The 24,689-nt window shown below is 44.7% G+C and overlaps 1 protein-coding gene across 5 annotated transcripts; it reads right to left on the bottom strand.

Annotated features, from left to right (window-relative positions):
* Nucleotides 1-67: 67 nt before the first annotated feature.
* Nucleotides 68-19,514, bottom strand: LOC115163452 (dixin-A). 5 transcript variants are annotated; one of them, XM_029715326.1, is made up of 15 exons: nt 18,917-19,514; nt 13,424-13,581; nt 13,090-13,238; nt 9,543-9,632; nt 9,223-9,276; nt 9,066-9,116; nt 8,714-8,818; nt 8,506-8,559; nt 8,305-8,394; nt 8,125-8,199; nt 7,718-7,885; nt 7,481-7,547; nt 5,742-5,850; nt 3,787-3,895; nt 68-438 (listed from the first exon to the last, which is right to left on the bottom strand). In XM_029715326.1, the coding sequence occupies exons 1-15, from the start codon at nt 18,937-18,939 to the stop codon at nt 355-357; spliced, it is 1,386 nt and encodes a 461-aa protein (XP_029571186.1). In that variant the 5' UTR covers nt 18,940-19,514; the 3' UTR covers nt 68-354. The 5 variants fall into 5 exon arrangements, with proteins under 5 accessions (XP_029571186.1, XP_029571189.1, XP_029571187.1 ...); XM_029715329.1 differs by having other exon boundaries at nt 7,718-7,882; XM_029715327.1 differs by having other exon boundaries at nt 8,305-8,391.
* Between the last annotated feature and the right edge of the window lie 5,175 nt (nt 19,515-24,689).

The following is a 24,689-nucleotide window of genomic DNA, read 5'->3' as shown; positions in this document are numbered from 1 at the left end:
TATAGTCCTCCATGATCATGAGTTACATGAACTGCATGTCTAGGAAATAATTCACAAATAGTCAATATTCATGCAGTAATCCATGTTTATTAAAACTTAAAAATTGTATTCATTCATATTTGGCAACTTCAACTTGTACTTCAAACAGTTACTGTAAGTCAAATATCCATAGGAAAGAGACATTTTTGAAAGTATGGTTTTATCTCGAAACAGTAATAAATAGATTGATCCCAATTGTTATAATAGCTACCTCTGCAGGGCTGCTGAGAATACTGAGAGGGTGTTATGGCATCATAGTCCAGTGGTCACAGTTTGAGGCTAGTGGTTCCCTCTATGGTTGGTTGGTTCCCACTTCTACCGTCTCTCTCCATGGTCCTCCTCCACCCAGGCCACTATCTTCCCCTCCCAGCCAGGCACCAGGGCTCCATCCTGGAACACCTGAGAACACCAACCAGAACCAGACAGGCATGCTCTTATAATATAAACTATGACATATACAGGGACAGACAGTCTCTAAACACATACACTACATGACCAAAAGTATGTGGACACCAGCTCGTCGAACATCTCATTCCAAAATCATGGGCATTAATATGGAGTTGGTCCCCCCTTTTCTGCTATAACAGCCTCCACACTTCTGGGAAGGCTTTCCACTAGATGTTGAAACATTGCTGCGTGGTCTTACTTCCATTCCGCCACAGGAGCATTAGTGAGGTCTGGTACTGATGTTGGGCGATTAGGCCTGGCTCGCAGTTGGTGTTCCAATTCATCCCAAAGGTGTTCGATGGGGTTGAGGTCAGGGCTCTGTGCAGGCCAATCAAGGTCTTCCACACCGATCTCGACAAACCATTTCTATACGGACCTCTTTGTGCACAGGGGCATTGTCATGCTGAAACAGGAAAGGGCCTTCCCCAAACTGTTGCTACAAAGTTGGAAGCACAGAATGATCTAGAATGTCATTGTATGCTGTAGCGTTAAGATTTCCCTTCGCTGGAACTAAGGAGCCTGAACCATTATTTCTCCTCCAACAAACTTTACAGTTGGCACTAATATATATTTGGCAAACCCAAATTCATCCTTCAGACTGCCAGCATTAGTGAGGTCGGGTACTGATGTTGGGCGATTAGGCCTGGCTCGCAGTTGGTGTTCCAATTCATCCCAAAGGTGTTCGATGGGGTTGAGGTCAGGGCTCTGTGCAGGCCAATCAAGGTCTTCCACACCGATCTCGACAAACCATTTCTATACGGACCTCTTTGTGCACAGGGGCATTGTCATGCTGAAACAGGAAAGGGCCTTCCCCAAACTGTTGCTACAAAGTTGGAAGCACAGAATGATCTAGAATGTCATTGTATGCTGTAGCGTTAAGATTTCCCTTCGCTGGAACTAAGGAGCCTAGCCTGAACCATTATTTCTCCTCCAACAAACTTTACAGTTGGCACTAATATATATTCGGCAAACCCAAATTCATCCTTCAGACTGCCAGATGGTGAAGCGTGATTCATCACTCCAGAGAACGTGTTTCCACTTCTCCAGAGTCCAATGGCGGTGAGCTTTACACCACTCCAGCCGACACTTGGCATTGCGCATGGTGATCTTAGGCTTGTGTGCAGCTGCTTGTCCATGGAAAACCATTTTATGAAGCTCCCGACAAACAGTTATTGTGCTGAGGTTGCTTCCAGAGGCAGTTTGGAACTCGGTACTGAGTGTTGCAACCAAGGACAGATGATTTTACGCGCTACGCGCTTCAGCACTTGGTGGCCCCATTCTGTGAGCTTGTGTGACCTACCACTTCGCGGCTGAGCCGTTGTTGCTCCTAGATGTTTCCACTTCACATTAACAGCACTTACAGTTGACCAGGGCAGCTCTAACAGGGCAGAAATTTGACCAACTGACCTGTTGGAAAGGTGGCATTCTATGACAGTGTCATGTTGAAAGTCACTGAGCTCTTCAGTAAGGCCATTCTACTGACACTGTTTTTCTATGGAGATTGCATAGCTGTGTGCTCAATTTTATACACCTGTCAGCAACGGGTGTGGCTGAAATAGCTGAATCCACTAATTTGAAGCGGTTTACATACACTTAGGTTGGAGTCATTAAAACTCGTTTTTCAACCACTCCACAAATTTCTTGTTAACAAACTATAGTTTTGGCAAGTCGGTTAGGACATCTACTTTGTTCATGACACAAGTAATTCTTCCAACAATCATTTACAGACAGATTATTTCACTGTATCACAATTCCAGTGGGTCAGAAGTTTACATACACTAAAGTTGACTGTGCCTTTAAACAGCTTGAAAAATTCCAGAAAATGATGCCATGGTTTTAGAAGCTTCTGATAGGCTAATTGACATCATTTGAGTCAATTGGAGGTGTACCTGTGGATGTATTTCAAGGCCTACCTTCCAACTCAGTGCCTCTTTGCTTGACATCATGGGAAAATCAAAAGAAATTAGCCAAGACCTCAGAAAAGAAATTGTAGACCTCCACAAGTCTGGTTCATCCTTGGGAGCAATTTCCAAATACCTGAAGGTACCACGTTCATCTGTACAAACAATAGTACGCAAGTATAAACACCATGGGACCACGCAGCCGTCATACCGCTCAGGAAGGAGACGCGTTCTGTCTCCTGAATGTACTTTGGTGCGAAAAGTGCAAATGAATCCAGAACAACAGCAAAGGACCTTGTGAAGATGCTGGAGGAAACGGGTACAAAAGTATCTATATCCACAGTAAAACGAGTCCTATATCGACATAACCTGAAAGGCCGCTCAGCAAGGAAGAAGCCACTGCTCCAAAATCGGCATTAAAAAGCCGGACTACGGTTTGCAACTGCACATGGGGACAAAGATCATACTTTTTGGAGAAATGTCCTCTGGTCTGATGAAACATAGAACTGTTTGGCCATAATGACCATCGTTATGTTTGGAGGAAAAAGGGGGAGGCTTGCAAGCCTAAGAACACCATCCCAACCGTGAAGCATGGGGGTGGCAGCATGTTGTGGGGGTGCTTTGCCGCAGGAGGGACTGGTGCACTTCACAAAATAGATGGCATCACGAGGAAAGAAAAGTATGTGGATATATTGAAGCAACATCTCCAGACATCAGTCAGGAAGTTAAAGCTTGGTCGCAAATGGGTCTTCCAAATGGACAATGACCCCAAGCATACTTCCAAAGATGTGGCAAAATGGCTTAAGGACAACAAAGTCAAGGTATTGGAGTGGCCATCACAAAGCCCTGACCTCAATCCTATAGAACATTTGTGGGCAGAACTGAAAAAGCGTGTGTGAGCAAGGAGGCCTACAAACCTGACTCAGTTACACCAGCTCTGTCAGGAGGAATGGGCCAAAATTCCCCCAATTTATTGTGGGAAGCTTGTGGAAGGCTACCTGAAACGTTTGACCCAAGTTAAACAATTTAAAGGCAATGCTACCAAATACTAATTGAGTGTATGTAAACTTCTGGCCGACATGGAATGTGATGAAAGAAATAAAAGCTGAAATAAATCATTCTCTCTACTATTATTCTATAGGATTAAATGTCAGGAATTGTGAAAAACTGAGTTTAAATGTATTTGGCTAAGGTATATGTAAACTTCCGATTACAACTGTAGTTTTTCAACCTTTATAGAGAATCCTCGTCTCTATGATCTTAAAATAGTTATTGGGTTTTGGAACTATTGCCAATTCCAGGTGTTTTATCTTTTCATTTTGGTCATTCAGTCATTTCTGCCTCAGTGGTTGACCCTATCTAAATGTAACCCCAAAGCTGTAATCCAAAACATGCCTACCTCCTCCTTCACAGTCCCAAACTCTGGGTCGAGGGCTTTGAAGTGGTACCTGAAGCTACCCTGGCGGTCCACCGCTGCCTTGAAGTCTCTCAGGGTCACCTCCCCCAGCCTAACAGCACAGCACAGTCTCACTGTCAGATGGCATCATGGTACATTGATCTGTGCAGAGACACAGACATGCACATTCCCTCACAATGCTACAGCACATAGACACACAACACACACACCAATGACACACATGCATGCATTCAATACCCTAAAAATATACACGTGTACTAACATATACACTGCTCAAAAAAGGGGAACACTAAAATAACACATCCTAGATCTGAATGAATGAAATAATCTTATTAAATACTTTTTTCTTTACATAGTTGAATGTGCTGACAACAAAATCACACAAAAATAATCAATGGAAATCAAATTTATCAACCCGTGGCGGTCTGGATTTGGAGTCACACTCAAAATTAAAGTGGAAAACCACACTACAGGCTGATCCAACTTTGATGTAATGTCCTTAAAACAAGTCAAAATGAGGCTCAGTAGTGTGTGTGGCCTCCATGTGCCTGTATGACCTCCCTACAATGCCTGGGCATGCTCCTGATGAGGTGGCGGATGGTCTCCTGAGGGATCTTCTCCCAGACCTGAACTAAAGCATCCGCCAACTCCTGGACAGTCTGTGGTGCAACGTGGCGTTGGTGGATGGAGCGAGACATGATGTCCCAGATGTGCTCAATTGGATTCAGGTCTGGGGAACGGGCGGGCCAGTCCATAGCATCAATGCCTTCCTCTCTTGCAGGAACTGCTGACACACTCCAGCCACATGAGGTCTAGCATTGTCTTGCATTAGGAGGAACCCAGGGCCAACCGCACCAGCATATGGTCTCACAAGGGGTCTGAGGATCTCATCTCGGTACCTAATGGCAGTCAGGCTACCTCTGCCGAGCACATGGAGGGCTGTGCGGCCCCCCAAAGAAATGCCACCCCACACCATGACTGACCCACCGCCAAACCGGTCATGCTGGAGGATGTTGCAGGCAGCAGAACGTTCTCCACGGCGTCTCCATACTCTGTCACGTCTGTCACGTGCTCAGTGTGATCCTGCTTTCATCTGTGAAGAGCACAGGGCGCCAGTGGCGAATTTGCCAATCTTGGTGTTCTCTGGCAAATGCCAAACGTCCTGCACGGTGTTGGGCTGTAAGCACAACCCCCACCTGTGGACTTCGGGCCCTCATACCACCCTCATGGAGTCTGTTTCTGACCGTTTGAGCAGACACATGCACATTTGTGGCCTGCTGGAGGTCATTTTGCAGGGCTTTGGCAGTGCTCCTCCTGCTCCTCCTTGCACAAAGGCGGAGGTAGCGGTCCTGCTGCTGGGTTGTTGCCCTCCTACGGCCTCCTCCACGTCTCCTGATGTACTTGCCTGTCTCCTGGTAGCGCCTCCATGCTCTGGACACTACGCTGACAGACACAGCAAACCTTCTTGCCACAGCTCGCATTGATGTGCCATCCTGGATGAGCTGCACTACCTGAGCCACTTGTGTGGGTTGTAGACTCCGTCTCATGCTACCACTAGAGTGAAAGCACCGCCAGCATTCAAAAGTGACCAAAACATCAGCCAGGAAGCATAGGAACTGAGAAGTGGTCTGTGGTCCCCACCTGCAGAACCACTCCTTTATTGGGGGTGTCTTGCTAATTGCCTATAATTTCCACCTGTTGTCTATTCCATTTGCACAATAGCATGTGAAATTTATTGTCAATCAGTGTTGCTTCCTAAGTGGACAGTTTGATTTCACAGAAGTGTGATTGACTTGGAGATACATTGTGTTGTTTAAGTGTTCCCTTTATTTTTTTGAGCAGTATACATTGCATCCAGGCAGCACGCAACCATACAACACAAAGATACACATGCGATGGACATCTTCAAGACCCAAAGAGGGATTCTGGATTCGTACCTTTTGGAGATGTTGACCAGGAAAGGAGTGAGTGAGCGATCAGTAAAGTAGAGCACTTTAGTGGAGACTGTGGAGTCCAGGCCAGGGCTACTGTGAGAGTGAGCTATTTCTGAAAACAAATCAAAACATATCGGTCGACTTACTGGCTACAGCTTAAATACAGGATTGATTGATTTCCTTTGCAAAAAAAATAATTTAAAAAAGTACATATAAAAGTACACATAGTACATATATGAAAATACATTTAAAAAATGACAGGGACATCACAAGAAAGTCATACTTATTTCCATGGTGCTAAAACATTATATTACATAGATGCAGACACATGACATAGATACAGACACAAGACATAGATACAGACACAAGACATAGATACAGAGACAAGACATAGATACAGACACGATACAGACACATTACATAGATACAGACACATGACATAGATACAGACACATGACATAGATACAGAAATGAAAAAATGTGTCTATTGCTCGATCATTAGCCAGCTTACGACACTTTTTAAATAAAGTTGTGGTTTTGATTTGATTTATTAGGATCCCCCATTAGCCGACACCGATGGCAACAGCTAGCCTTACTGAGGTCCGACACATAACGAAAAAGACATTACAGACAAAATACTTTACAATTTGCATACATTTAAAAACATTAACATGTAGTGTGTGCATCTATCAGTTTCACAGACATGTCAGTACACACACACAACAAGTAGGTCACATGGGGAGAGGCGTTGTGCCGTGAAGTGTTGCTTTATTTGTTTTTTGAAACCAGGTTTGCTGTTCACTTGTGCTATATAAGATGGAAGGGAGTTCCATGCACTCATGGCTCTGTATAATACTGTACATTTCCTTGAATTTGTTCTGGACCTGGGGACTGTGAAAACACCCCTGGTGGCATGTCTGGTGGGGTAAGTGTGTGTGTGTCAAGCTGTGTGTAAGTTGACTATGCAAACAATTTGGAATTTACAACACGAGATTTCTTATGAAAACAAGAAGTGACGCAGTCAGTCTTTCCTCAACTCTTAGCCAAGAGAGACTGACATGCATAGTATTAATATTATCTCTGATTACAACAAGAGCAGGATGTGCCGCTCTGTTCTGGGCCAGCTGCAGCTTAACTAGGTCCTTCTTTGCAGCACTTGACCATATGAGTGGGCAGTAATCAAGATAAGATAAAACTAGATCCTGCAGGATTTGCTTTGTGGAGTGTGGTGTCAAAAAAGCAGAGCATCTCTTTATTACAGACAGATCTCTCCCCATCTTTACAACCATTTAATCTATATTTTCTGACCATGACTGTTTACAATCTAAGGTAACACCAAGTAATTTAGTCTCCTCAACTATGGTCGTCATGGCTTTGAGTTGCTGTGATAGTTTGTTCCACTCAACAGCGTCAGTATATAAAAGGTGTTCTTACCAGATAGACTCTTACATTTAAAATAGGCAATATCATAGTCTATTGCTCTGGTGTTGTATTGGTGGAAATCTCTAATATAAGTAAAATCATTTGTTAGGTACCTGGAGGCTGAGTCTTCAATCATTTTGTGGACCAGACCAAGTTGGATTAATATGACCCTTTTCTCTACAGATAGCCAGCCTAACTAATTAAAATCCTCAATACCTCCTAACATGTGCTCAATGTAATTGAATTACACAATTATATAAAGTTGTGTGAAGAGAATTAGCAAGGTTGTTGAGAACGGCAAAACAAATAGTACATCTTACTTGAGCTGGGTGGCCATGAGTCCCTGTCTGTGGGGTTGGCTCTTCGTCCTGGTGACTTGCACTGACCCTACAAGAAGACAGTCTCAGTTACTAAAAGAAATGGCAATTCAATCAGTCACGATGTGCACACGATAAACACTATTATCACATCAGGTGCATAATATCACGCTAACAGCCTACACACAGCACCCATCTCTGTGGTCCTCTGTGTGTATTGTTGTGTGTGTGTGTATGTACCCCTCTGTCCTGCTGCCTGCGGCGTGTGTCGAGTGTGTATAGGCGGTCCATGAGACTGGCCACCCCTTGCTCCAGTGTGTCCAGGGTGTGATGCTGAGGGTCGTGACCTGAGAAGCCATCCCTCAGACTACGCAGGGCCTCCCTTACCAGCTGCAGTTCCTCCCCCTGCTAACACACACACACACACACACGCACACAATGACATAAACCACTTGAACTAGTGTCCAGGCAAATTTGAAGGTTGATCATTTGGCCATGGCCTTCAACCTCTATTAGGTCTCTAGCTCTAGAAACAGCTATATTGATGACATGAAACATATCTAAACCACACATTTAATGAATCACCCCCTCCCTCCAACCAATATGTAAACACATGTAGGAAATGTTCATAGGTGTACATGACCCACCGCTGTGTGTTGGAAGGCCGGACCAGGGGGTGGGCCCACAGAGTTACCGTACCCACTCTTTTCACTCCTAGATGACTGAAGAAAAACAGACATAATATATCTTACCAACTTCACAAGCTACAACGAATACATGTCATTTACTGTCAGTGCAGTGGAAGCAGTTTGATTATGGTACTGTACCCTGTGGCTTCCTTCATTAGAGTTGTGCCGAGCATCGTCCAGTTTCAATTGCTGTTGCTGAAGTAGTCTATCCTTTTTTCCAAGTTGCTGCTAGTTTAATAGACATATCACTGTGATATCTGTGATACTTTGATACATTTCAATTACATAATCATATCCAAATGTTAAAGTATGTTGAAATGGTGAAAATGAACATTTTACCTCATATTCACTGAGCAGTTTGTTCCGATCGCTCAACTTCCGTTTGAGCTCTGCCTACAAATATACAAATATATACTTATATTTGTAATGTGGATGAACAAAACATTCTGTGAATATCTGAATACATAAATAGATAGAGCCATTGAATATAAAGGTCAAATATTCATTCTAAACGTCAACGGATGTATTATCATATCATTTGACTCACGTTCTCCCCCTCCAGTTGTTCTTTGTCCATACTGCACCTCAGTAGCTCCTGCTTCAGCTGCAGCACCGCAGCCTCCTGTACAGACATACGCTGCTGAAGAGCATCCTAATGAGGAAAGGCAGATCAAAGACAACGCTAGAGAGGCCGGCTTGCCTACCAAAGAGTAAGGACCCACTAATATGGATCCTTATGAAGCCTTAAACAGAGCACGCAACTCTTCTCTAAAGGAACAGTGGAGGGTAAAAGGGTCTGTTTCTCTACCCAGAGCTGGCATGAGAACTGAATTAAAGCCACTAATCTATGTATAAGTAACAATCCAAACAAACTAAAGGGTTTGACTGGCAGGTTTTACCTTAATGGCCTGAAGGTGGCGTGCCTCCTGCTTGTGCCTCAGAAGCTCCCTCTGAGATGACAGAAAGACAGAGACTCAGAGACATTTCATTAGGGGAAGGTATGTGTTCTTATGGCAGCTCATCCACATTAAGCCCAATTACTTTTACTTACTGTACCTTCAGATCAAGAGCCTCCTCCATGCTTTGGTCCAGACGACTGCGGATTAGAACCTTCAAAGCGAGGTGATGAGCGGCATTATGAGAAAATAGAGAAATGCCAGAGCTTATAAAGAGACAGTGGCCTGGCATGAAAGCAGGCTAAGCAGATAACAGACTCATTCACACTTCTACAGTATCTGCGTCTTTTCTGGACTCTAGAGTGACAGTAAAAACATTATAGCGTGACACGGTCTGGCACTGCTACATCACAGTAAGTGGCTGAACATGCCATACTATCTAAAGTGAATGTAGAGAGAGGATGGGGGCGGACACAGTACCAGCTGCTGCTCAGAGTTAGCTCTGCTATCCCCGAAGCCCATGGAGACATCCTGCTCGTCCTCAGGGAGAGAGCCGTGCAGCAGTAGAGCCTGGAGAGAGAAGAGAGGGATGGACACATACTGTACAAATAAGATAAAGCCTACACACCCAGAATACATTTCACAGTATAAACACACACCAGAGAGAAATAAAGCCTGTTGACCACATCACATGCATGCATAAAAACATGTCAGACACACACACACCAATATGGACGTACGACCTCACATACACCACAAGGCTGCCAACCTGAACTGGACAGTGAACATAGAGCAAATGCTTGGCTTGGACATGTGCAGAACACTTTCATGTGATCATCCTCAGTTGGGCAGGGTGGGGTAGAGGTGGGGGGTGATTTTATACCTGACAGGATAGATTAGATTGTGCTAGATTAAGAGCACTCAGCTCCTTGATACCAGATTATGTTTGGATGATCACAATCTCATTGTATACTTACCTTAGCTGGAGTCTTGGAGGGATACTGTCACGTCCTGACCATAGAAAGCTGTTATTTTCTATGGTAGAGTAGGTCAGGGTGTGACGGGGGTGTTCTAGTTTAGTTTTTCTATGTTGTCATGTTCTAGTTTTGTATTTCTATGTTGGGTTTTGTTTGGGATGATCTCCAATTAGAGGCAGCTGGTCATCGTTGTCTCTAATTGGAGATCATACTTAAGTAAGTGTTTTTTCCACCTGGGTTTGTGGTAGATTGTCTTTGAGTTAGTGTTTGTTTCACCTCTGCGTCACGGTTTGTTGTTTTGTTATTCAGTTTATTTATATGTATTGCATAGTTTCACAGTTCAATAAAAATGTGGAACGATAATCACACTGCACTTTGGTCCGCTCCTTCCTACGACAACCGTGACAGATACATCTTAGACATACTAAAGATGTTCACATAAAGCTATGTTTGTATGTCTGACAGTGTATCTATCTGTAGAGTTTGTGTGTTAAGGTTATTATAGTTGTGTGTTTTTATATTAGTTTTATTTTCTATTAGTTTAAACATTTTCAATGAGAAATCAGTTTAGTTTCAGTTAGTTTTCAGTTCCATTTTACTCGTTTTTATTTAGTTTATGTTTGATAAAAACATTTCTATTTCGTTTTTATATTATTTCGTTTTAGTGTTAGGGACAGAAAGAAGCCTATGCGTGGGAGGCTAGGAGCCATTTATGTGTTGCAAAGTGTTTGGGTTTTTTGGGAGGTCACTTCTTGCCCCTGTGGGGCAGTAATGCATAAGGTGATGGGCTAGGTCATAGGTTAGGATAGGTTTAAAGGTAGACTCAGCGAGATGACGTAGATGCACCAAGTAAACAGTAGTAGTGGGTCAATTTCTGCAACAACCAGGAGGGCTGAAGCGCGAGGCTAAACTTCTCAGCTGCTTCTTATCAGATGCACCTCCCCTGCCTCACTCCTCGACTTTCGTCTACAGTCGGTTGCTTTAGCCTTACCACTCAAACGCGCCAAATATCTGTGTTGTTGCTCGTGGCAAAGTCATCTCACTGAGTCTATCTTTAAATTATTAAGTAAATGTCTAATCCACCAGATTCAGAAGCTTGAAAACCCCATTAGAAAAGAAAAGCTTGTAAACCCCATTCGATTTTTGTCCCCCCAAAAACTAAAACTGAACATACAGTGCATTCGGAAAGTATTCAGATCACGTGACTTTTTCCACATTTTGTTACATTACAGCCTTATTCTAAAATTGATTAAATACATGTTTTCCCTCTTCAATCTTCAATCTACACACAATACCACATAATGACAAAGCAAAAACAGTTTTTTTGAATACTTATTTGCATAAGTATTCAGGTCCTTTGCTATGAGACTCGAAATTGAGCTCAGGTGCATCCTGTTTCCGTTAGTCACCCTTGAGATGTTTCTACAAATTCATTGGAGTCCACCTGTGGTAAATTCAATTGATTGGACATGATTTGGAAAGGCACCCACCTGTCTGTATAAGGTCCCACAGTTGACAGTGCATGTCAGAGGAAAAACCAAGCCATGAGGTCGAAGGAATTGTACGTAGAGCTCCGAGATAGGATGTGTCGAGGCACAGATCTGGGGAATGGTACCAAAAGAATTCTGCAGCATTGAAGGTCCCCAAAGAACACAGTGGACTCCATCATTCTTCAGTGGAAGAAGTTTTGAACCACCATGACTCTTCCTAGAGCTGGCCGCCCGACGAAATTGAGCAATTGGGGGAGAAGGGCCTTGGTCAGGGAGGTGACCAAGAACCTGATGGTCATTCTGACAGAGCTCCAGAGTTCCTCTGTGGAGATAGGAGAACCTTCCAGAAGGACAACCATCTCTGCAGCACTCCACCAATTAGGCCTTTATGGTAAAGTGGCCAGAGAGAAGCCACTCCTCAGTAAAAGGCATATGACAGCACGCTTGGAGTTTGCCAAAAGGCATCTTAAGGACTTTCAGACCATGATAAATAAGATTCTCTGGTCTGATTCTCTTGGTCTAACCAAGATTTAACTCTTTGGCCTGAATGCCACATGTCACATCTGGAGGAAACCTGGCACCATCCCTACAGTGAAGCATGGTGGTGGCAGCATCAAGCTGTGGGGATGTTTTTCAGCGATAGGGACTGGGGGATAAGTCAGGATCGAGGGAAAGATGAACGAAGCAAAGTACAGAGAGATCCTTGATGAAAACCTACTTCAGAGCGCTCAGGACCTCAGACTGGGGCGAAGGTTCACCTTCCAACAGGACAACGACCCTAAGCACACAGCCAAGACAACGCAGGAGTGGCTTCGGGACAAGTCTCTGAATGACATTGAGTGGCCCAGCCAGAGCCAGGACTTGAACCCGATCGAACATCTCTGGAGAAACCTGAAAATAGCTGTGCAGCGACGCTCCACATCCAACCTGACAGAGCTTGAGAGGATCTGCAGAGAAGAATGGGAGAAACTCCCTAAATACAGTTGTGCCAAGCTTGTAGCGCCATACCTAAGAAGACTTGAGGCTGTAATCGCTACCAAAGTTGCTTCATCAAAGTACTGAGTGAAGGGTCTGAATACTTATGTAAATGTGATATTTCAATTTTTTTATTTGTAATACATTGCAAACAATTCTAAAAAAACTGTTTTTGCTTTGTCATTATGGGGTATTGTGTGTAGATTGATGAGGGGGAAAAAACAATTTAATCAATTTTAGAATAAGGCTGTAAATGAACAAAATGTGGAAACGGTCAAGAGGTCTGAATACTCTCCGAATGCACTGTAATTCATGATGGTTTTTATTTATTTGTTTTAGTTCGTTTTGGAGTCAAATACAATAGTTTCAGTATAGTTTTAGTTTTTGAAACAGGTTTGTTAATTATTTTATTTCAGTTTACTAAATTGTTTTTGTTTTAGTTTACTACAATATCCTTTGTGTGTGTGTGTGTGTGTGTGTGTGTGTGTGTGTGTGTGTGTGTGTGTGTGTGTGTGTGTGTGTGTGTGTGTGTGTGTGTGCATGTGTGAGTGCGTATGTGTGTGTGTGTGAGGAGCCTTTAGTTACCTGCAGGCGGAACACCATCCTCCTGGCCTCCTGCATCTCCTTTTCCAGCTGCTCCTGGTGACACTCCAGCTGCTCCTCCCATGATCTCTCCTCCTCTGGTCCACTATGCCCCGGGGTCAGACACAGGCCACAGAGAGACAACACCTCTTCTGGAGGGCACAGACACACAGACGGACAGCCGGACAAACAGACAGAGGGAGAGATGGAGGGATGGACAGACAGATGGACAGATAGACAGACAGAAACAGACCGGGCATGATAAAACATCATTTTTGTAGCAAATAAATCAAATGGAAACAGATTTCAGGAACAAGCAAAATAATGTGCAGCCAACCTGTATCAGATTTCCTTTCCGTCAACTCTGATTTGTCATCTACTGGCTCGGCGTGGTCTTCAGATTGAGCTGAGATCAATACTTCTTTAGGAGTGTCTGTGGACTGAGCGATGATGTACTCTTCTTTAGGGGAGTGTGCAGGGCTGGCTGAACTGAGGCTGCAACAGATGGTGGGAACAGACAGGAATAAGGAATGAGTTTGTTTGCTGCTGAGCCAAATAAAATAAAATAAATACATATTCATGGAAGACATTCTTCTTGAAATTACATATACTGTACATACTGTAAATGCCATCTGGACTGTGCTATATTTCAACAGAATGATACACTGTGAACATACACTCCCTCTGTATTTATTTGGACAGTGAAGCTAAATCTTTTAATATGGCTCTATACTCCAGCATTTTGGAATTGAAATCAAATGTTTCACATGCAACATTATGTTTTAAAATACACTCAAATAAGAGATGACATTCTGTACAGTGACCGAATAGTGGCCCAAAATGCTGGAATATAGAGCCAAATTAAAAGTTTTAGCTTCACTGTCCATCAATCAATCAAATCAAATGTTATTTGTCACATCGCCGAATACAACAGATGTAGACCTTACAGTGAAATGCTTACTTACAAGCCCTTAACCAACAATGCAGTTTTAAGAAAAATAAGTGTTAAGAAAGTATTTACTAAAATAAACTGCATTGTAAAAAAGTAAAAAAGAAAAATAAGAAAAATAACAAATAATTGAGCAACAATAAAATAACATTAGCGAGGCTATATACAGGGGGTACCGGCACAGAGTCAATGTGCGGAGGCACCGGTTAGTTGAGGTAATTGAGATAATATGTTAATGTAGGTAGAGGTAAAGTGACAATGCATAGATAATAAACAGAGAGTAGCAGCAACATAAAATAGGGGTGGGACAATGCAAATAGCCATTTGATTAGCTATTCAGGAGTCTTATGGCTTGGGGGTAAAGCTGTTAAGAAGCCTTTTGGACCTAGACTTGGTGCTCCGGTACCGCTTGCCTTGCGGTAGCAGAGAGAACAGTCTATGACTAGCGTGGCTGGAGTTTTAAGTAAACACAGAGATGGAATTTGTTTGTTCATTCATTAATTCATTCATTCAACTTAATTGACACAAACAGAAGTGACCCGTCCAAAATATTAAGTTTTACTTAAATTAAAATGCACTTTACAGGCAACTTCAGACAAATGGGACACATTTGAGTCAAACAACGAACTATTTCCTTTTTCAAACAGTCAGATAGGGGCGGGATTTAGAAACATGCTGTTTTCGTTTTTGTAACAACGCATTCTTAGGATTGTTTTTTCCTCCGGAGATAATCAGTTCAAAACTGACAATGATTTCAATGTCTCTGAGAGGATGATTTCCTCTTTCAGAATGTACTGAGTCTGTTATGTACTCAGTCTGTGTGTTATGATGATCTCTGTCTGTGCTGAGTACATTCCAAGCACCCTGAGGTCTGGACCTCTTGTCATGTTCCCTCATGTGTTTTTTAGAAATGGGATCCAGCCACATGTGGTCTATGACCCCAGGCATTAGATATGGCTCCCAGAGGGGGGATTCCGTGATCCTTTTCTTCATATCTGTGGGAAAACAACCATGCTTCTGTCTGTGTGGACCAAATAGACCACCATTCGGCGATGGGCAGTATTTCTGTTACATGTATTTGAAATGTATTTTGCATATTATTTCATTTGTATTTCACTGGCCTAGACTACAGTCCAATGTATTTTCTAACAAGATACTTCAGTGAGCTACATTTTGTATTATCAAAATACTTTTCAACAGTCCTGATAGACAATTATATAGAGCCTATTTCTTAAAAAATACGTTGAAATTTCAAAAACGTTGTGTTCACACATGTATTTGTTTGATTTACAACTGCACAGGACATTTGACTGAAATAGTATGTCTATGATTCCTTTTGTGGGTTTTTTTGCCTACTTTAAATGTATTTTTTGACTGACTTTTCTGTATTGTTGATAACAGTATTTCTTATTTTATTTTCATACATTCTTTAGGGTATTTTATAACAAGATACATTTCAATGTATCTTTGCCTATCTCTACAGTCATTCACATTTTTATTCAAATTTGGTCTCGTTCGGGGGTGGAGCTCATTATAATAATAACAATATCTAGCATGCTTTGCAAGTGTGTCACACCCTGATATGTTTCACCTGTTTTTGTGCTTGTCTCCACCCCCCTCCAGGTGTCGCCCATCTTCCCATTATCCCCTGTGTATTCATACATGTGTTCTCTTGTCGTCTGTTGCCAGTTAGTCAGGTCTTACCAGCGTGCTTTCACGGCTTCCTTTTGCTCAAGTTCTGTTTCCTAGTTTTCTGGGTTCTGACTATTCTGCCTGACTCTGACCCCGAGCCTACCTGCCGTCCTGTACCTGCCTGACTCTGACCTGATCACAAACCTCTGCCTGCCATCCTGTACCTGCCTGACTCTGACCTGATCACAAACCTCTGCCTGCCATCCTGTACCTGCCTGACTCTGACCTGATCACGAACCTCTGCCTGCCATCCTGTACCTGCCTGACTCTGACCTGATCACGAACCCCTGCCTGCCATCCTGTACCTGCCTGACTCTGACCTGATCACGAACCCCTGCCTGCCATCCTGTACCTGCCTGACTCTGACCTGATCACGAACCCCTGCCTGCCATCCTGTACCTGCCTGACACTGACCTGATGATGAACCCCTGCCTGCCATCCTGTACCTGCCTGACTCTGACCTGATCACAAACCTCTGCCTGCCATCCTGTACCTGCCTGACTCTGACCTGATCACGAACCTCTGCCTGCCATCCTGTACCTGCCTGACTCTGACCTGATCATGAACCCCTGCCTGCCATCCTGTACCTGCCTGACTCTGACTTGATCACGAACCTCTGCCTGTCCTTGACCTGCCTTTTGCCTGCCCCATGTGTACAATAAATCATCTAAGAACTGTACTATCCGCCTCCTGGGTCTGCATCTGGGTCATATCCTGAGTCTTGATAAAGTGTTTATTTTTACATCAACATTAGCATTTGTTATTTAGCATCGATATCAACTTAGTCAGTGCATTCAACCATAGTAGAAACAACCACATTATCACAGTCATAGCAAGTAAAACACTTTTGTTACCATTACTGAAAATGTTGTTAAGGTTAAGGGTGTACTTGCAAATTTATTTTGTATTTGAAAATACAAGATACTTGTATTTTAATTCAATACAATACTTTGCAAAAGTATTATGTATGTTATTTTGATACATTGGATTTTAGGGTATTCTGTAATTAATTGTATTTTGTATTTGTATTTTATAATTGTTGCCAGTTTCTGCCGCTATTAAACCTAAAACCCTTAGGCCATCCTGCATTTTTCTTTAGAAAAATTTGAACATAGTCTCTCTCCCCTTTTCAACATGTAATGGTGGATTATGATGGATTGCATTTATGTAACCATATGTTAATTAGTGTGAAGCATAATGTTGACATGAGTAATTAGACTCACATTACAGTCTGTGTGTGAGATTAATGTCTGTTTTAATGTAGTTAGGATGGCATCCGTCTTCTTTAAACAAACCATACAACTCTATGCACAAGGACTACTTTTAAAAATGCCTACCGAAAATATATATATATAAAAAACACACTTCCTTGAAGAACAGAATGAATGTTTGTCATTCTGTTCCCAAACTTTGCATCTGCACTGTTCTTCAAGTAGATGTGTTTTTGTGAAATGTTCAGTGTAAATTGTTAAAAGTAGTCCTTGTGCATATAGTTATATGGCTTGTTAACTTTGCAATCACTGGTTTTTGTTTGACATACATTTTAAAGTGAAACATCTGAGTCTCAGCATCACTCTGTTACCATGGAATTACCCTTTATCCACCCTTTATCCATTCACTAACACTGTGAACAGAGGGAGAATTAATTAGGGTTAATTGGGCCACAGGAGGGTCTGTATGGGCTCTCTTACCGTGCCTCAGCTGTAAATGATTAATACTCTATGTGGAGGCAGGTACCATATGATGCTTGCTTGGACTGATATGTAATTAAGTTGGTAGGGATGTATGGTAGATACAGTATGATGACTTCAATAGAGTTGTGACAATTAGGTTATATACCATTTAGATATCATATTCAGGAAGTTTGGGACGTTTTCTGTCATAAGAGGCCTACTTTGTTGATTCTACTGAGCTGCTGAGAAACAGGGACAGTAGGTTACATAAACAGAGCCTCTGTGGTCTGGTGGCCATCTTATCTGATTCTACTGAAGTGGTTATGCCTAAGTACTCCCCATTGATAAACACTGCAAATCATTTCAAATAATCTTGCAATAAGAACTACAGGCAAAGAAGTATGAAGGACATGCCAACCAATGTTCTGTGTAAATCTCTCATCGTGGCACCGCCCTTCCTTTGTCCTGGGTAGTTTTATCGCTACATATTGTATTTTCTGTGGATTTCCCTTAAAAGATGTACCCTACTGATCTGTTGTGCCAACTGAAACAACAACATACAGTAGAGATACCTAGATTAGCAAGAGATTAGCCTTTGAATGTCTTTTTTAATCCCTTTATATCAAATAAAGTAAATTTTCTTGAAATAACATGTTTTTAATTCAAATCTGTCTTCAATTTAACTGAATGAGCATTGCTTTAACTTTTCAATTGTATATCTGAAAGAGGATCACATGCACCTGTGGCCTATTTTACAGTATAATGTCATTTGTGTATTTACTGTAAATATATTTTGGGTTGGAAATAAAACCTCCACTATAGTGGGCAAATACTAAACAGAAATTATCCTAATCTCTGGAACTAAATACTAAAACAACTCTAAAACTAAACACTAAAACTAAACACTAAAACACCATGTGAGATTGGACATGCCCATATACAGTGTGATGATAATCAGTCTGATGAAAGTAAATCTGAGATGTAAACCGATCTGCAAATGGAAATCACAGCAATGCCAAACAGTGTAGTTAGCCGTTGCTAGGCAATATCACTCATTCAGCTCACATAGACTATAGATTCTCTTCCAGACAAACAACTACACGGACGCACAGTATCCATACCAGAGAGGCACACCTACATTCAGACAAAAGCCGAAAACCCAGTCCTAAAATTATGTGAACTACTCCACTTCTACGAACTATCACACTATGATTAGTTTCTCTAACACATGTAACATAAATATATATTGTAGGAACATAGGATAATATTGATTAGACAAATAAATTACATCTTCTAAATGACATAGTGCTTGCACTGTATCGAGGTGTCATAACCACTCCCGTCACTGTAAAGGTAGCACCACACTGTCAAGGCACATGTAGAGGCACTGGTCAATGAACAAACATTGCATTTCTATATTACATCCACTGATTGTAACAATGAGAAGGAGAGAGACAGTTATGTTGTGTAAATCAAGAGATGCAAATGCAAATCATTTGTGAAATCCAACTCTTACCATTTCATCTGTTTGGCTCCCATGCTGGTTAGTTGCACTCTTTACCTCCCATTCAGCCTCTGCCCTGCATATGGGTGATGCTGCCCTAGTCAGTCAGAAACATAGCCCCCAAACAACCCCAGCAGCAGGGGTGGGAGCAGCACTGCCAACACTAACCAGCAGACTGAACCTCCACGTCGTAGACACTACTGTGTGCAATTTGCAATAACAGCGAACAGCGTATTCAAATCCTCTCCAGCATATTCCCTACATAAAGCTACAAATCCTAATCAACAGCCCTGGACTCTTCTCTAAATCACTCCCTGGAAGAACCCAATGGAAATCCTGGCTCAATCCCTCCCAGCCTGTGGCAGAAGGGAGAGGATTGGTGTTCAGGCTCACCAGCGGCTGAATTCTGCCTGGTTTTTCAGAACACACTCCCCCTGTGGCTGAGCTCTCCTCCTCCATATATTTTCTCTCTTGCTTTCTCTCACCCTCACCCTATATCTTCCTTCCTCCGCCTCACAGTCTTTCTAGTACTCAGCCACACAGACTTTTTTCTCTGTCCCTTGTTCTTTCAGTGAGCAGCAAGGCTGTCAGACATAGCTCTGTCGGAGTGTTTACCCTCCCCCTCCCACACTCTCTTTCATACCTCCCCTCCCACACTCTTCCCCTCTCACTAGAGGAGGGGGTCTGTATGTGCTACTACTGTAGCTGAAATGGGACATATCTCCTTTACATTGGGCTGCTAATCTACAGTATATTCTAGGCTAACACTGTGTGGTATGTGGTTTCCAACTGAACCATTTTTGGCTGATTCTAAATCACAGGTTTGCATGGAGCCACGTCAAACAAGTTGAAGCATGTGTGAGTGGGTAATGATATATTATCTTAGAGTGAGTACCTCGAACAACCAGATCGAGGACACTGGGACATATAATATAATGCTTAAGCACGGATAATAATAGTATTTTAAAGCTATAATCATAGCATGTGACATGAACTATATGATTTGGATAAATAAGCAACCGTTCTATTAAATCAAATACTCACAACCTGAGTTGAAATGAATTTTTTGTTGATTGGAGACAGTTATAGCACTTGCACAACACAGTATTATCAGCCTGACCAAAACTGGGGGAAATTTGGATCATCTTGGTTTGAATAAGGGAGGCAATGAAGACAAAAGGCTTTGTTTGACATGGAATGCTAATGATACGTGTTTACTCTTTTGGTCCTAGCAGCATCAGCAGGGGAAAGGGATTGTCACGACTTCCGCTGAAGTCGGTCCCTCTCCTTGTTTGGGCGGTGTTCGGCGGTCAACGTCACCGACCTTCTAGCCATCGCTGATCCATTTTTCATTTTCCATTGGTTTTGTCTTGTCTTACATTACACCTGGTTCCAATATCATCAATTACATGTTGTGTATTTAACCCTCTGTTTCCCCTCATGTCCTTGTTGGTGCTTGTTTGTTTGTATGTGATGTGCAAGTTATGTTCTGGTGCGCGACGGGTTTTGTTCCCACTTTTATTATTTTGTATATTTTGGTTTTCTGAGTTTTTGTAAGCACTTATTAAACGACTCCGTTTATACCAAGTTCGTTCTCCTGCGCCTGACTTCCCTGCCACCAGCACGCACCCATCACCGACCTGAACTATGGAGTCAGCAGGAGAAGGTACCCCAGCCATTGAGGTGGAGGAGCGCGTCCAGGAGCATGCAGTACTACTTCACCATCTTGGTACAGCCATGGATCGCGTTGTCCAGACAATGGACCGCTGGGAGAGACAGGGAGTTCTTCCAGCGCTTCCACCAGCACAACCGGGGTCTCTCTTGAGCACCCCTTTCCCGCCTGAACCCAGTGGGATCCGTCTTTCCTTGCCCCAGGAGTACGACGGGGGGGCAATTAGACCTCTATCTGGCTACCGTTCACCCGGCTCCATCGGGCCGTGAGAGGGTGTCCGCCCTCGTCTCGTGCCTCACCGGGAGAGCCCTGGAGTGGGCCAACGCCGTGTGTAGAGAGGGAGATGTGGCGTTTCTGGGCAGTCTTCGTCCACGCGCCCGAGGGTAGAGCGGTGGGTGAGCGCCTCTACCATCTGGGGCAGGAGACGAGGAGCACCCAGGAGTTTGCCCTGGAGATTAGGACCCTGGCTGCCGGCGCGGGATGGAACAACAGGGCCCTGATCGACCATTACCGCTGCAGTCTGCGCGAGGATGTCCGTCAGGAGCTGGCCTGCAGAGACACCACCCTCCCGTTGGACCAGCTGGTGGACCTGTCCATCCAGCTGGACAACCTGCTGGGTACTCGCGGACGTTCAGATCGGGGTCTGGTAGTTCCATCCTCCCGCACCCCCTCTCCGATACCCATGGAGCTGGGGGGGCGGTGCACAGGGAGACCGGAGTGGGTTCCCGCTCGTGCACCATCTGTGGCCGCAGAGGTCACACTGCCGGTCAGTGCCGGGTTGGTTCCTCTGGGAGTCGAGGCAGCAGGCAGGGCGCTCTGGCGTTACCCCAGGTGAGCCGGCATCATTCCCACCCACAGTCCTCTGTTGCACAGATGTTTGTGTTTGTCACGTTCCCTGAGTTTTCCCCGCATTCCCAGCATAAGGCGCTAGTTGATTCAGGCGTGGCTGGAAATTTTATTGATAGTGCTTTAGCCCATAGTTTAGGGATCCCCATCATTCCCGTGGATGTGCCCTTCCCCGTTCACGCCTTAGATAGTCGACCATTAGGGTCAGGGTTAATTAGGGAGGTCACCGCGCCTTTGGGCATGGTGACCCAGGGGGGTCATACGGAGAGAATTAGTCTCTTCCTTATTGAGGGCTTTTAGTCTTTTAGTCTTTTAGTCACCTGAGGGCTCTGTTTACCTCGGCTCCCGTGTTGGCCCATCCGAATCCCTCTTTGGCGTTCATAGTGGAGGTGGACGCGTCCGAGGCTGAGATAGGAGCTGTGCTCTCTCAGCGCTCGGGTACGCCACCGAAGCTCCGCCCCTGTGCCTTCTTCTCGAAGAAGCTTAGTCCGGCGGAGCGAAACTATGATGTGGGGGACTGGGAGCTGTTGGCTGTCATTGAAGGCGTGGAGACATTGGCTTGAGGGGGCTTGACACCCTTTTCTCATCTGGACTGACCACCGCAATCTGGAGTACATCCGGGCGGCGAGGAGACTGAACCCTCGCCAGGCAAGGTGGGCCATGTTTTTCACCCGTTTTGTGTTTACCCTTTCCTACAGACCAGGCTCCCAGAACGTTAAGGCAGACGCATTGTCCCGGCTGTATGACACAGAGGAGCAGCCCATGGATCCCACTCCCATACTCCCCGCCTCTTACCTGGTGGCGCCGGTAGTGTGGGAGCTGGACGCGGACATTGAGCAGGCGTTACGTGCAGAGCCCGCTCCCCTCCAGTGTCCAGCTGGGCGTCTGTACGTTCCACCTGCTGTCCACAACCGGATGATCTATTGGGCTCACACGTCCCCCTCCTCTGGTCATCCAGGGATCGGTCAGACGGTGCGCTGTCTTCGTGGGAAGTACTGGTGGCCCACTTTGGCCAAGGACGTGAGGGTTTATGTTTCCTCCTGCTCGGTGTGCGCCCAGTGTAAGGCTCCTAGGCACCTGCCCAGAGGTAAGTTACAATCCTTACCCATTCCACAACGGCCGTGGTCGCACCTGTCGGTAGATTTCCTGACCGATCTTCCTCCTTCACAGGGTAACACCACGATCCTGGTCGTTGTGGATAATTTTTCTAAGTCCTGTCGTCTCCTCCCTTTTCCCGGTCTCCCTACGGCCCTACAGACTGCGGAGGCCCTGTTTACACACGTCTTCCGGCACTACGGGGTGCCTGAGGATATAGAGTCTGATTGGGGTCCCCAGTTCACGTCGAGGGTATGGAGGGCGTTCATGGAATGTCTGGGGGTCTCAGTCAGCCTTACCTCAGGTTTTCACCCCGAGAGTAACGTGCAGTTGGAGAGAGTTAACCAGGATGTGGGTATGTTTCTGAGATCTTATTGCCAGGACCAGCCGGGGGAGTGGGCAGCGTTCGTGCCCTTGGCATCAGAGGAGTCAGACCGAGGCTCCTGTGGTGGACGACTGGTTCCGGCGCGCGGAGGAAACATGGGACGCCGCCCATGTCCACCTTCAGCGCTCCGTGCTGTGCCAAAAAGTTGGCGCAGACCGTCACCGCAGTGAGGCCCCGGTGTTCGCACCGAGGGACCGGGTCTGGCTCTCGACCTGAAACCTGCCCCTCCGCCTGCCCTGTCGGAAGCTGGGTCCGCGGTTTGTGGGGCCATTTAAAGTCCTGAGGAGAGTGTACGAGGTTTGTTATAGGTTACAGCTTCCCACGATTACCGTATTAACCCCACGTTCCATGTGTCTCTCCTCAGGCCGGTGGTGGCTGGCCTACTCCAGGAGTCTGAGGTGCGGGAGGTTCCTCCGCCCCCTCTGGACATCGAGGGGACCCCAGCGTACTCCGTTCGTTCCATACTGGATTTGAGACGTCGGGCGAGGGGCCTTCAGTACCTCATGGACTGGGAGGGGTATGGTCCGGAGGAGAGGTGCTGGGTTCCGGTGGAGGACGTGTTGGATCCTTCAATGCTTTGAGAGTTCCACCGTCTCCATTTGGATCGCCCTGCGCCTCGCTCTCCGGGTCGTCCCCGAGTTTGGTGTCGACGCGCTGCTGGAGCCGCGTGTCGGTGGGGGGGGGGGGGGGTACTGTTACGAGTTGGTCCCTCTCCTTGTTCGGGCGGTGTTCGGTGGTCGACGTCACCCAACCTTCTAGCCATCGCTGATCCATTTTTCATTTTCCTTTTGTTTTGTTTTGTCTTGTCTTGCATCACACCTGGTTCCAATCTCATTATTTACATGTTGTGTATTTAACCCTCTGTTTCCCCTCATGTCCTTGTCGGTGATTGTTTGTTTGTGATGTGCAAGTTATGTTCTGGTGCACGACGGGTTTTGTTCCCACTTTTATTATTTTGTATATTTTGGTTTTCAGATTTTTTTGTGAGCACTTATTAAATGACTCCGTTTATACCAAGTTCGTTCTCCTGCGCCTGACTTCCCTGCCATCAGCACGCACCGATTACAGGGATTCAGTTGTTCTTGTAACTAACACTAAGTATCATATTCAGGGAGTACCAGGTAATAACATGGCTACATACAGGGAGTACCAGGTAATAACATGGCTACATACGGGGAGTACCAGGTAATAACATGGCTACATACGGGGAGTACCAGGTAATAACATGGCTATATACAGGGAGTACCAGGTAATAACATGGCTAGATACAGGGAGTACCAGTACCGAGTCAATGTGCAGGGGTACGAAGTAATTGAGATAGCTAGTGTGAAAGTGTGTGTGAGTTAGTCTTTGTGTAGCGTCAGTATGCATTTGTGTGCATGTTATGTGTGTGTGGGCATGTGTTGGGGTGTCAGTGTAAGTATTTGTGTGTGTGGGTAGAGTCCAATGTGTGTGCATAGAGTTAGTGCAAAAAAAGGGTCAATGCAGGTAGTCCAGGTAGCCATTTGATTAGCTATTTAGCAGTCTTGTTTAGAAGTCTTATGGCTTGGGGGTAGAAGCTGTTCAGGGTCCTGTTGGTTCCAGACTTAGTGCACTGGTACCACTTGCCATGTGATAACAGAAAGAGCAGTCTATGACTTGGGTGGCTGGAGCCTTTGACCCTTTTTTGGGCCTTCCTCTGACACTGCCTGGTATAAAGGTCCTGGACGGCAGTAAGCTCGGACCCAGTGATGTATTGGGCCATATTCATAACCCTCTGTAGCGCTTACGGTCGGGTGCCAGTCAAG

Source organism: Salmo trutta, chromosome 26, assembly GCF_901001165.1.
Source record: "Salmo trutta chromosome 26, fSalTru1.1, whole genome shotgun sequence".
NCBI lineage: Eukaryota > Metazoa > Chordata > Actinopteri > Salmoniformes > Salmonidae > Salmo > Salmo trutta.
The sequence above is the reverse complement of the archived record's forward strand: the minus strand, read 5'-3'. Positions and strand labels throughout refer to the sequence as shown.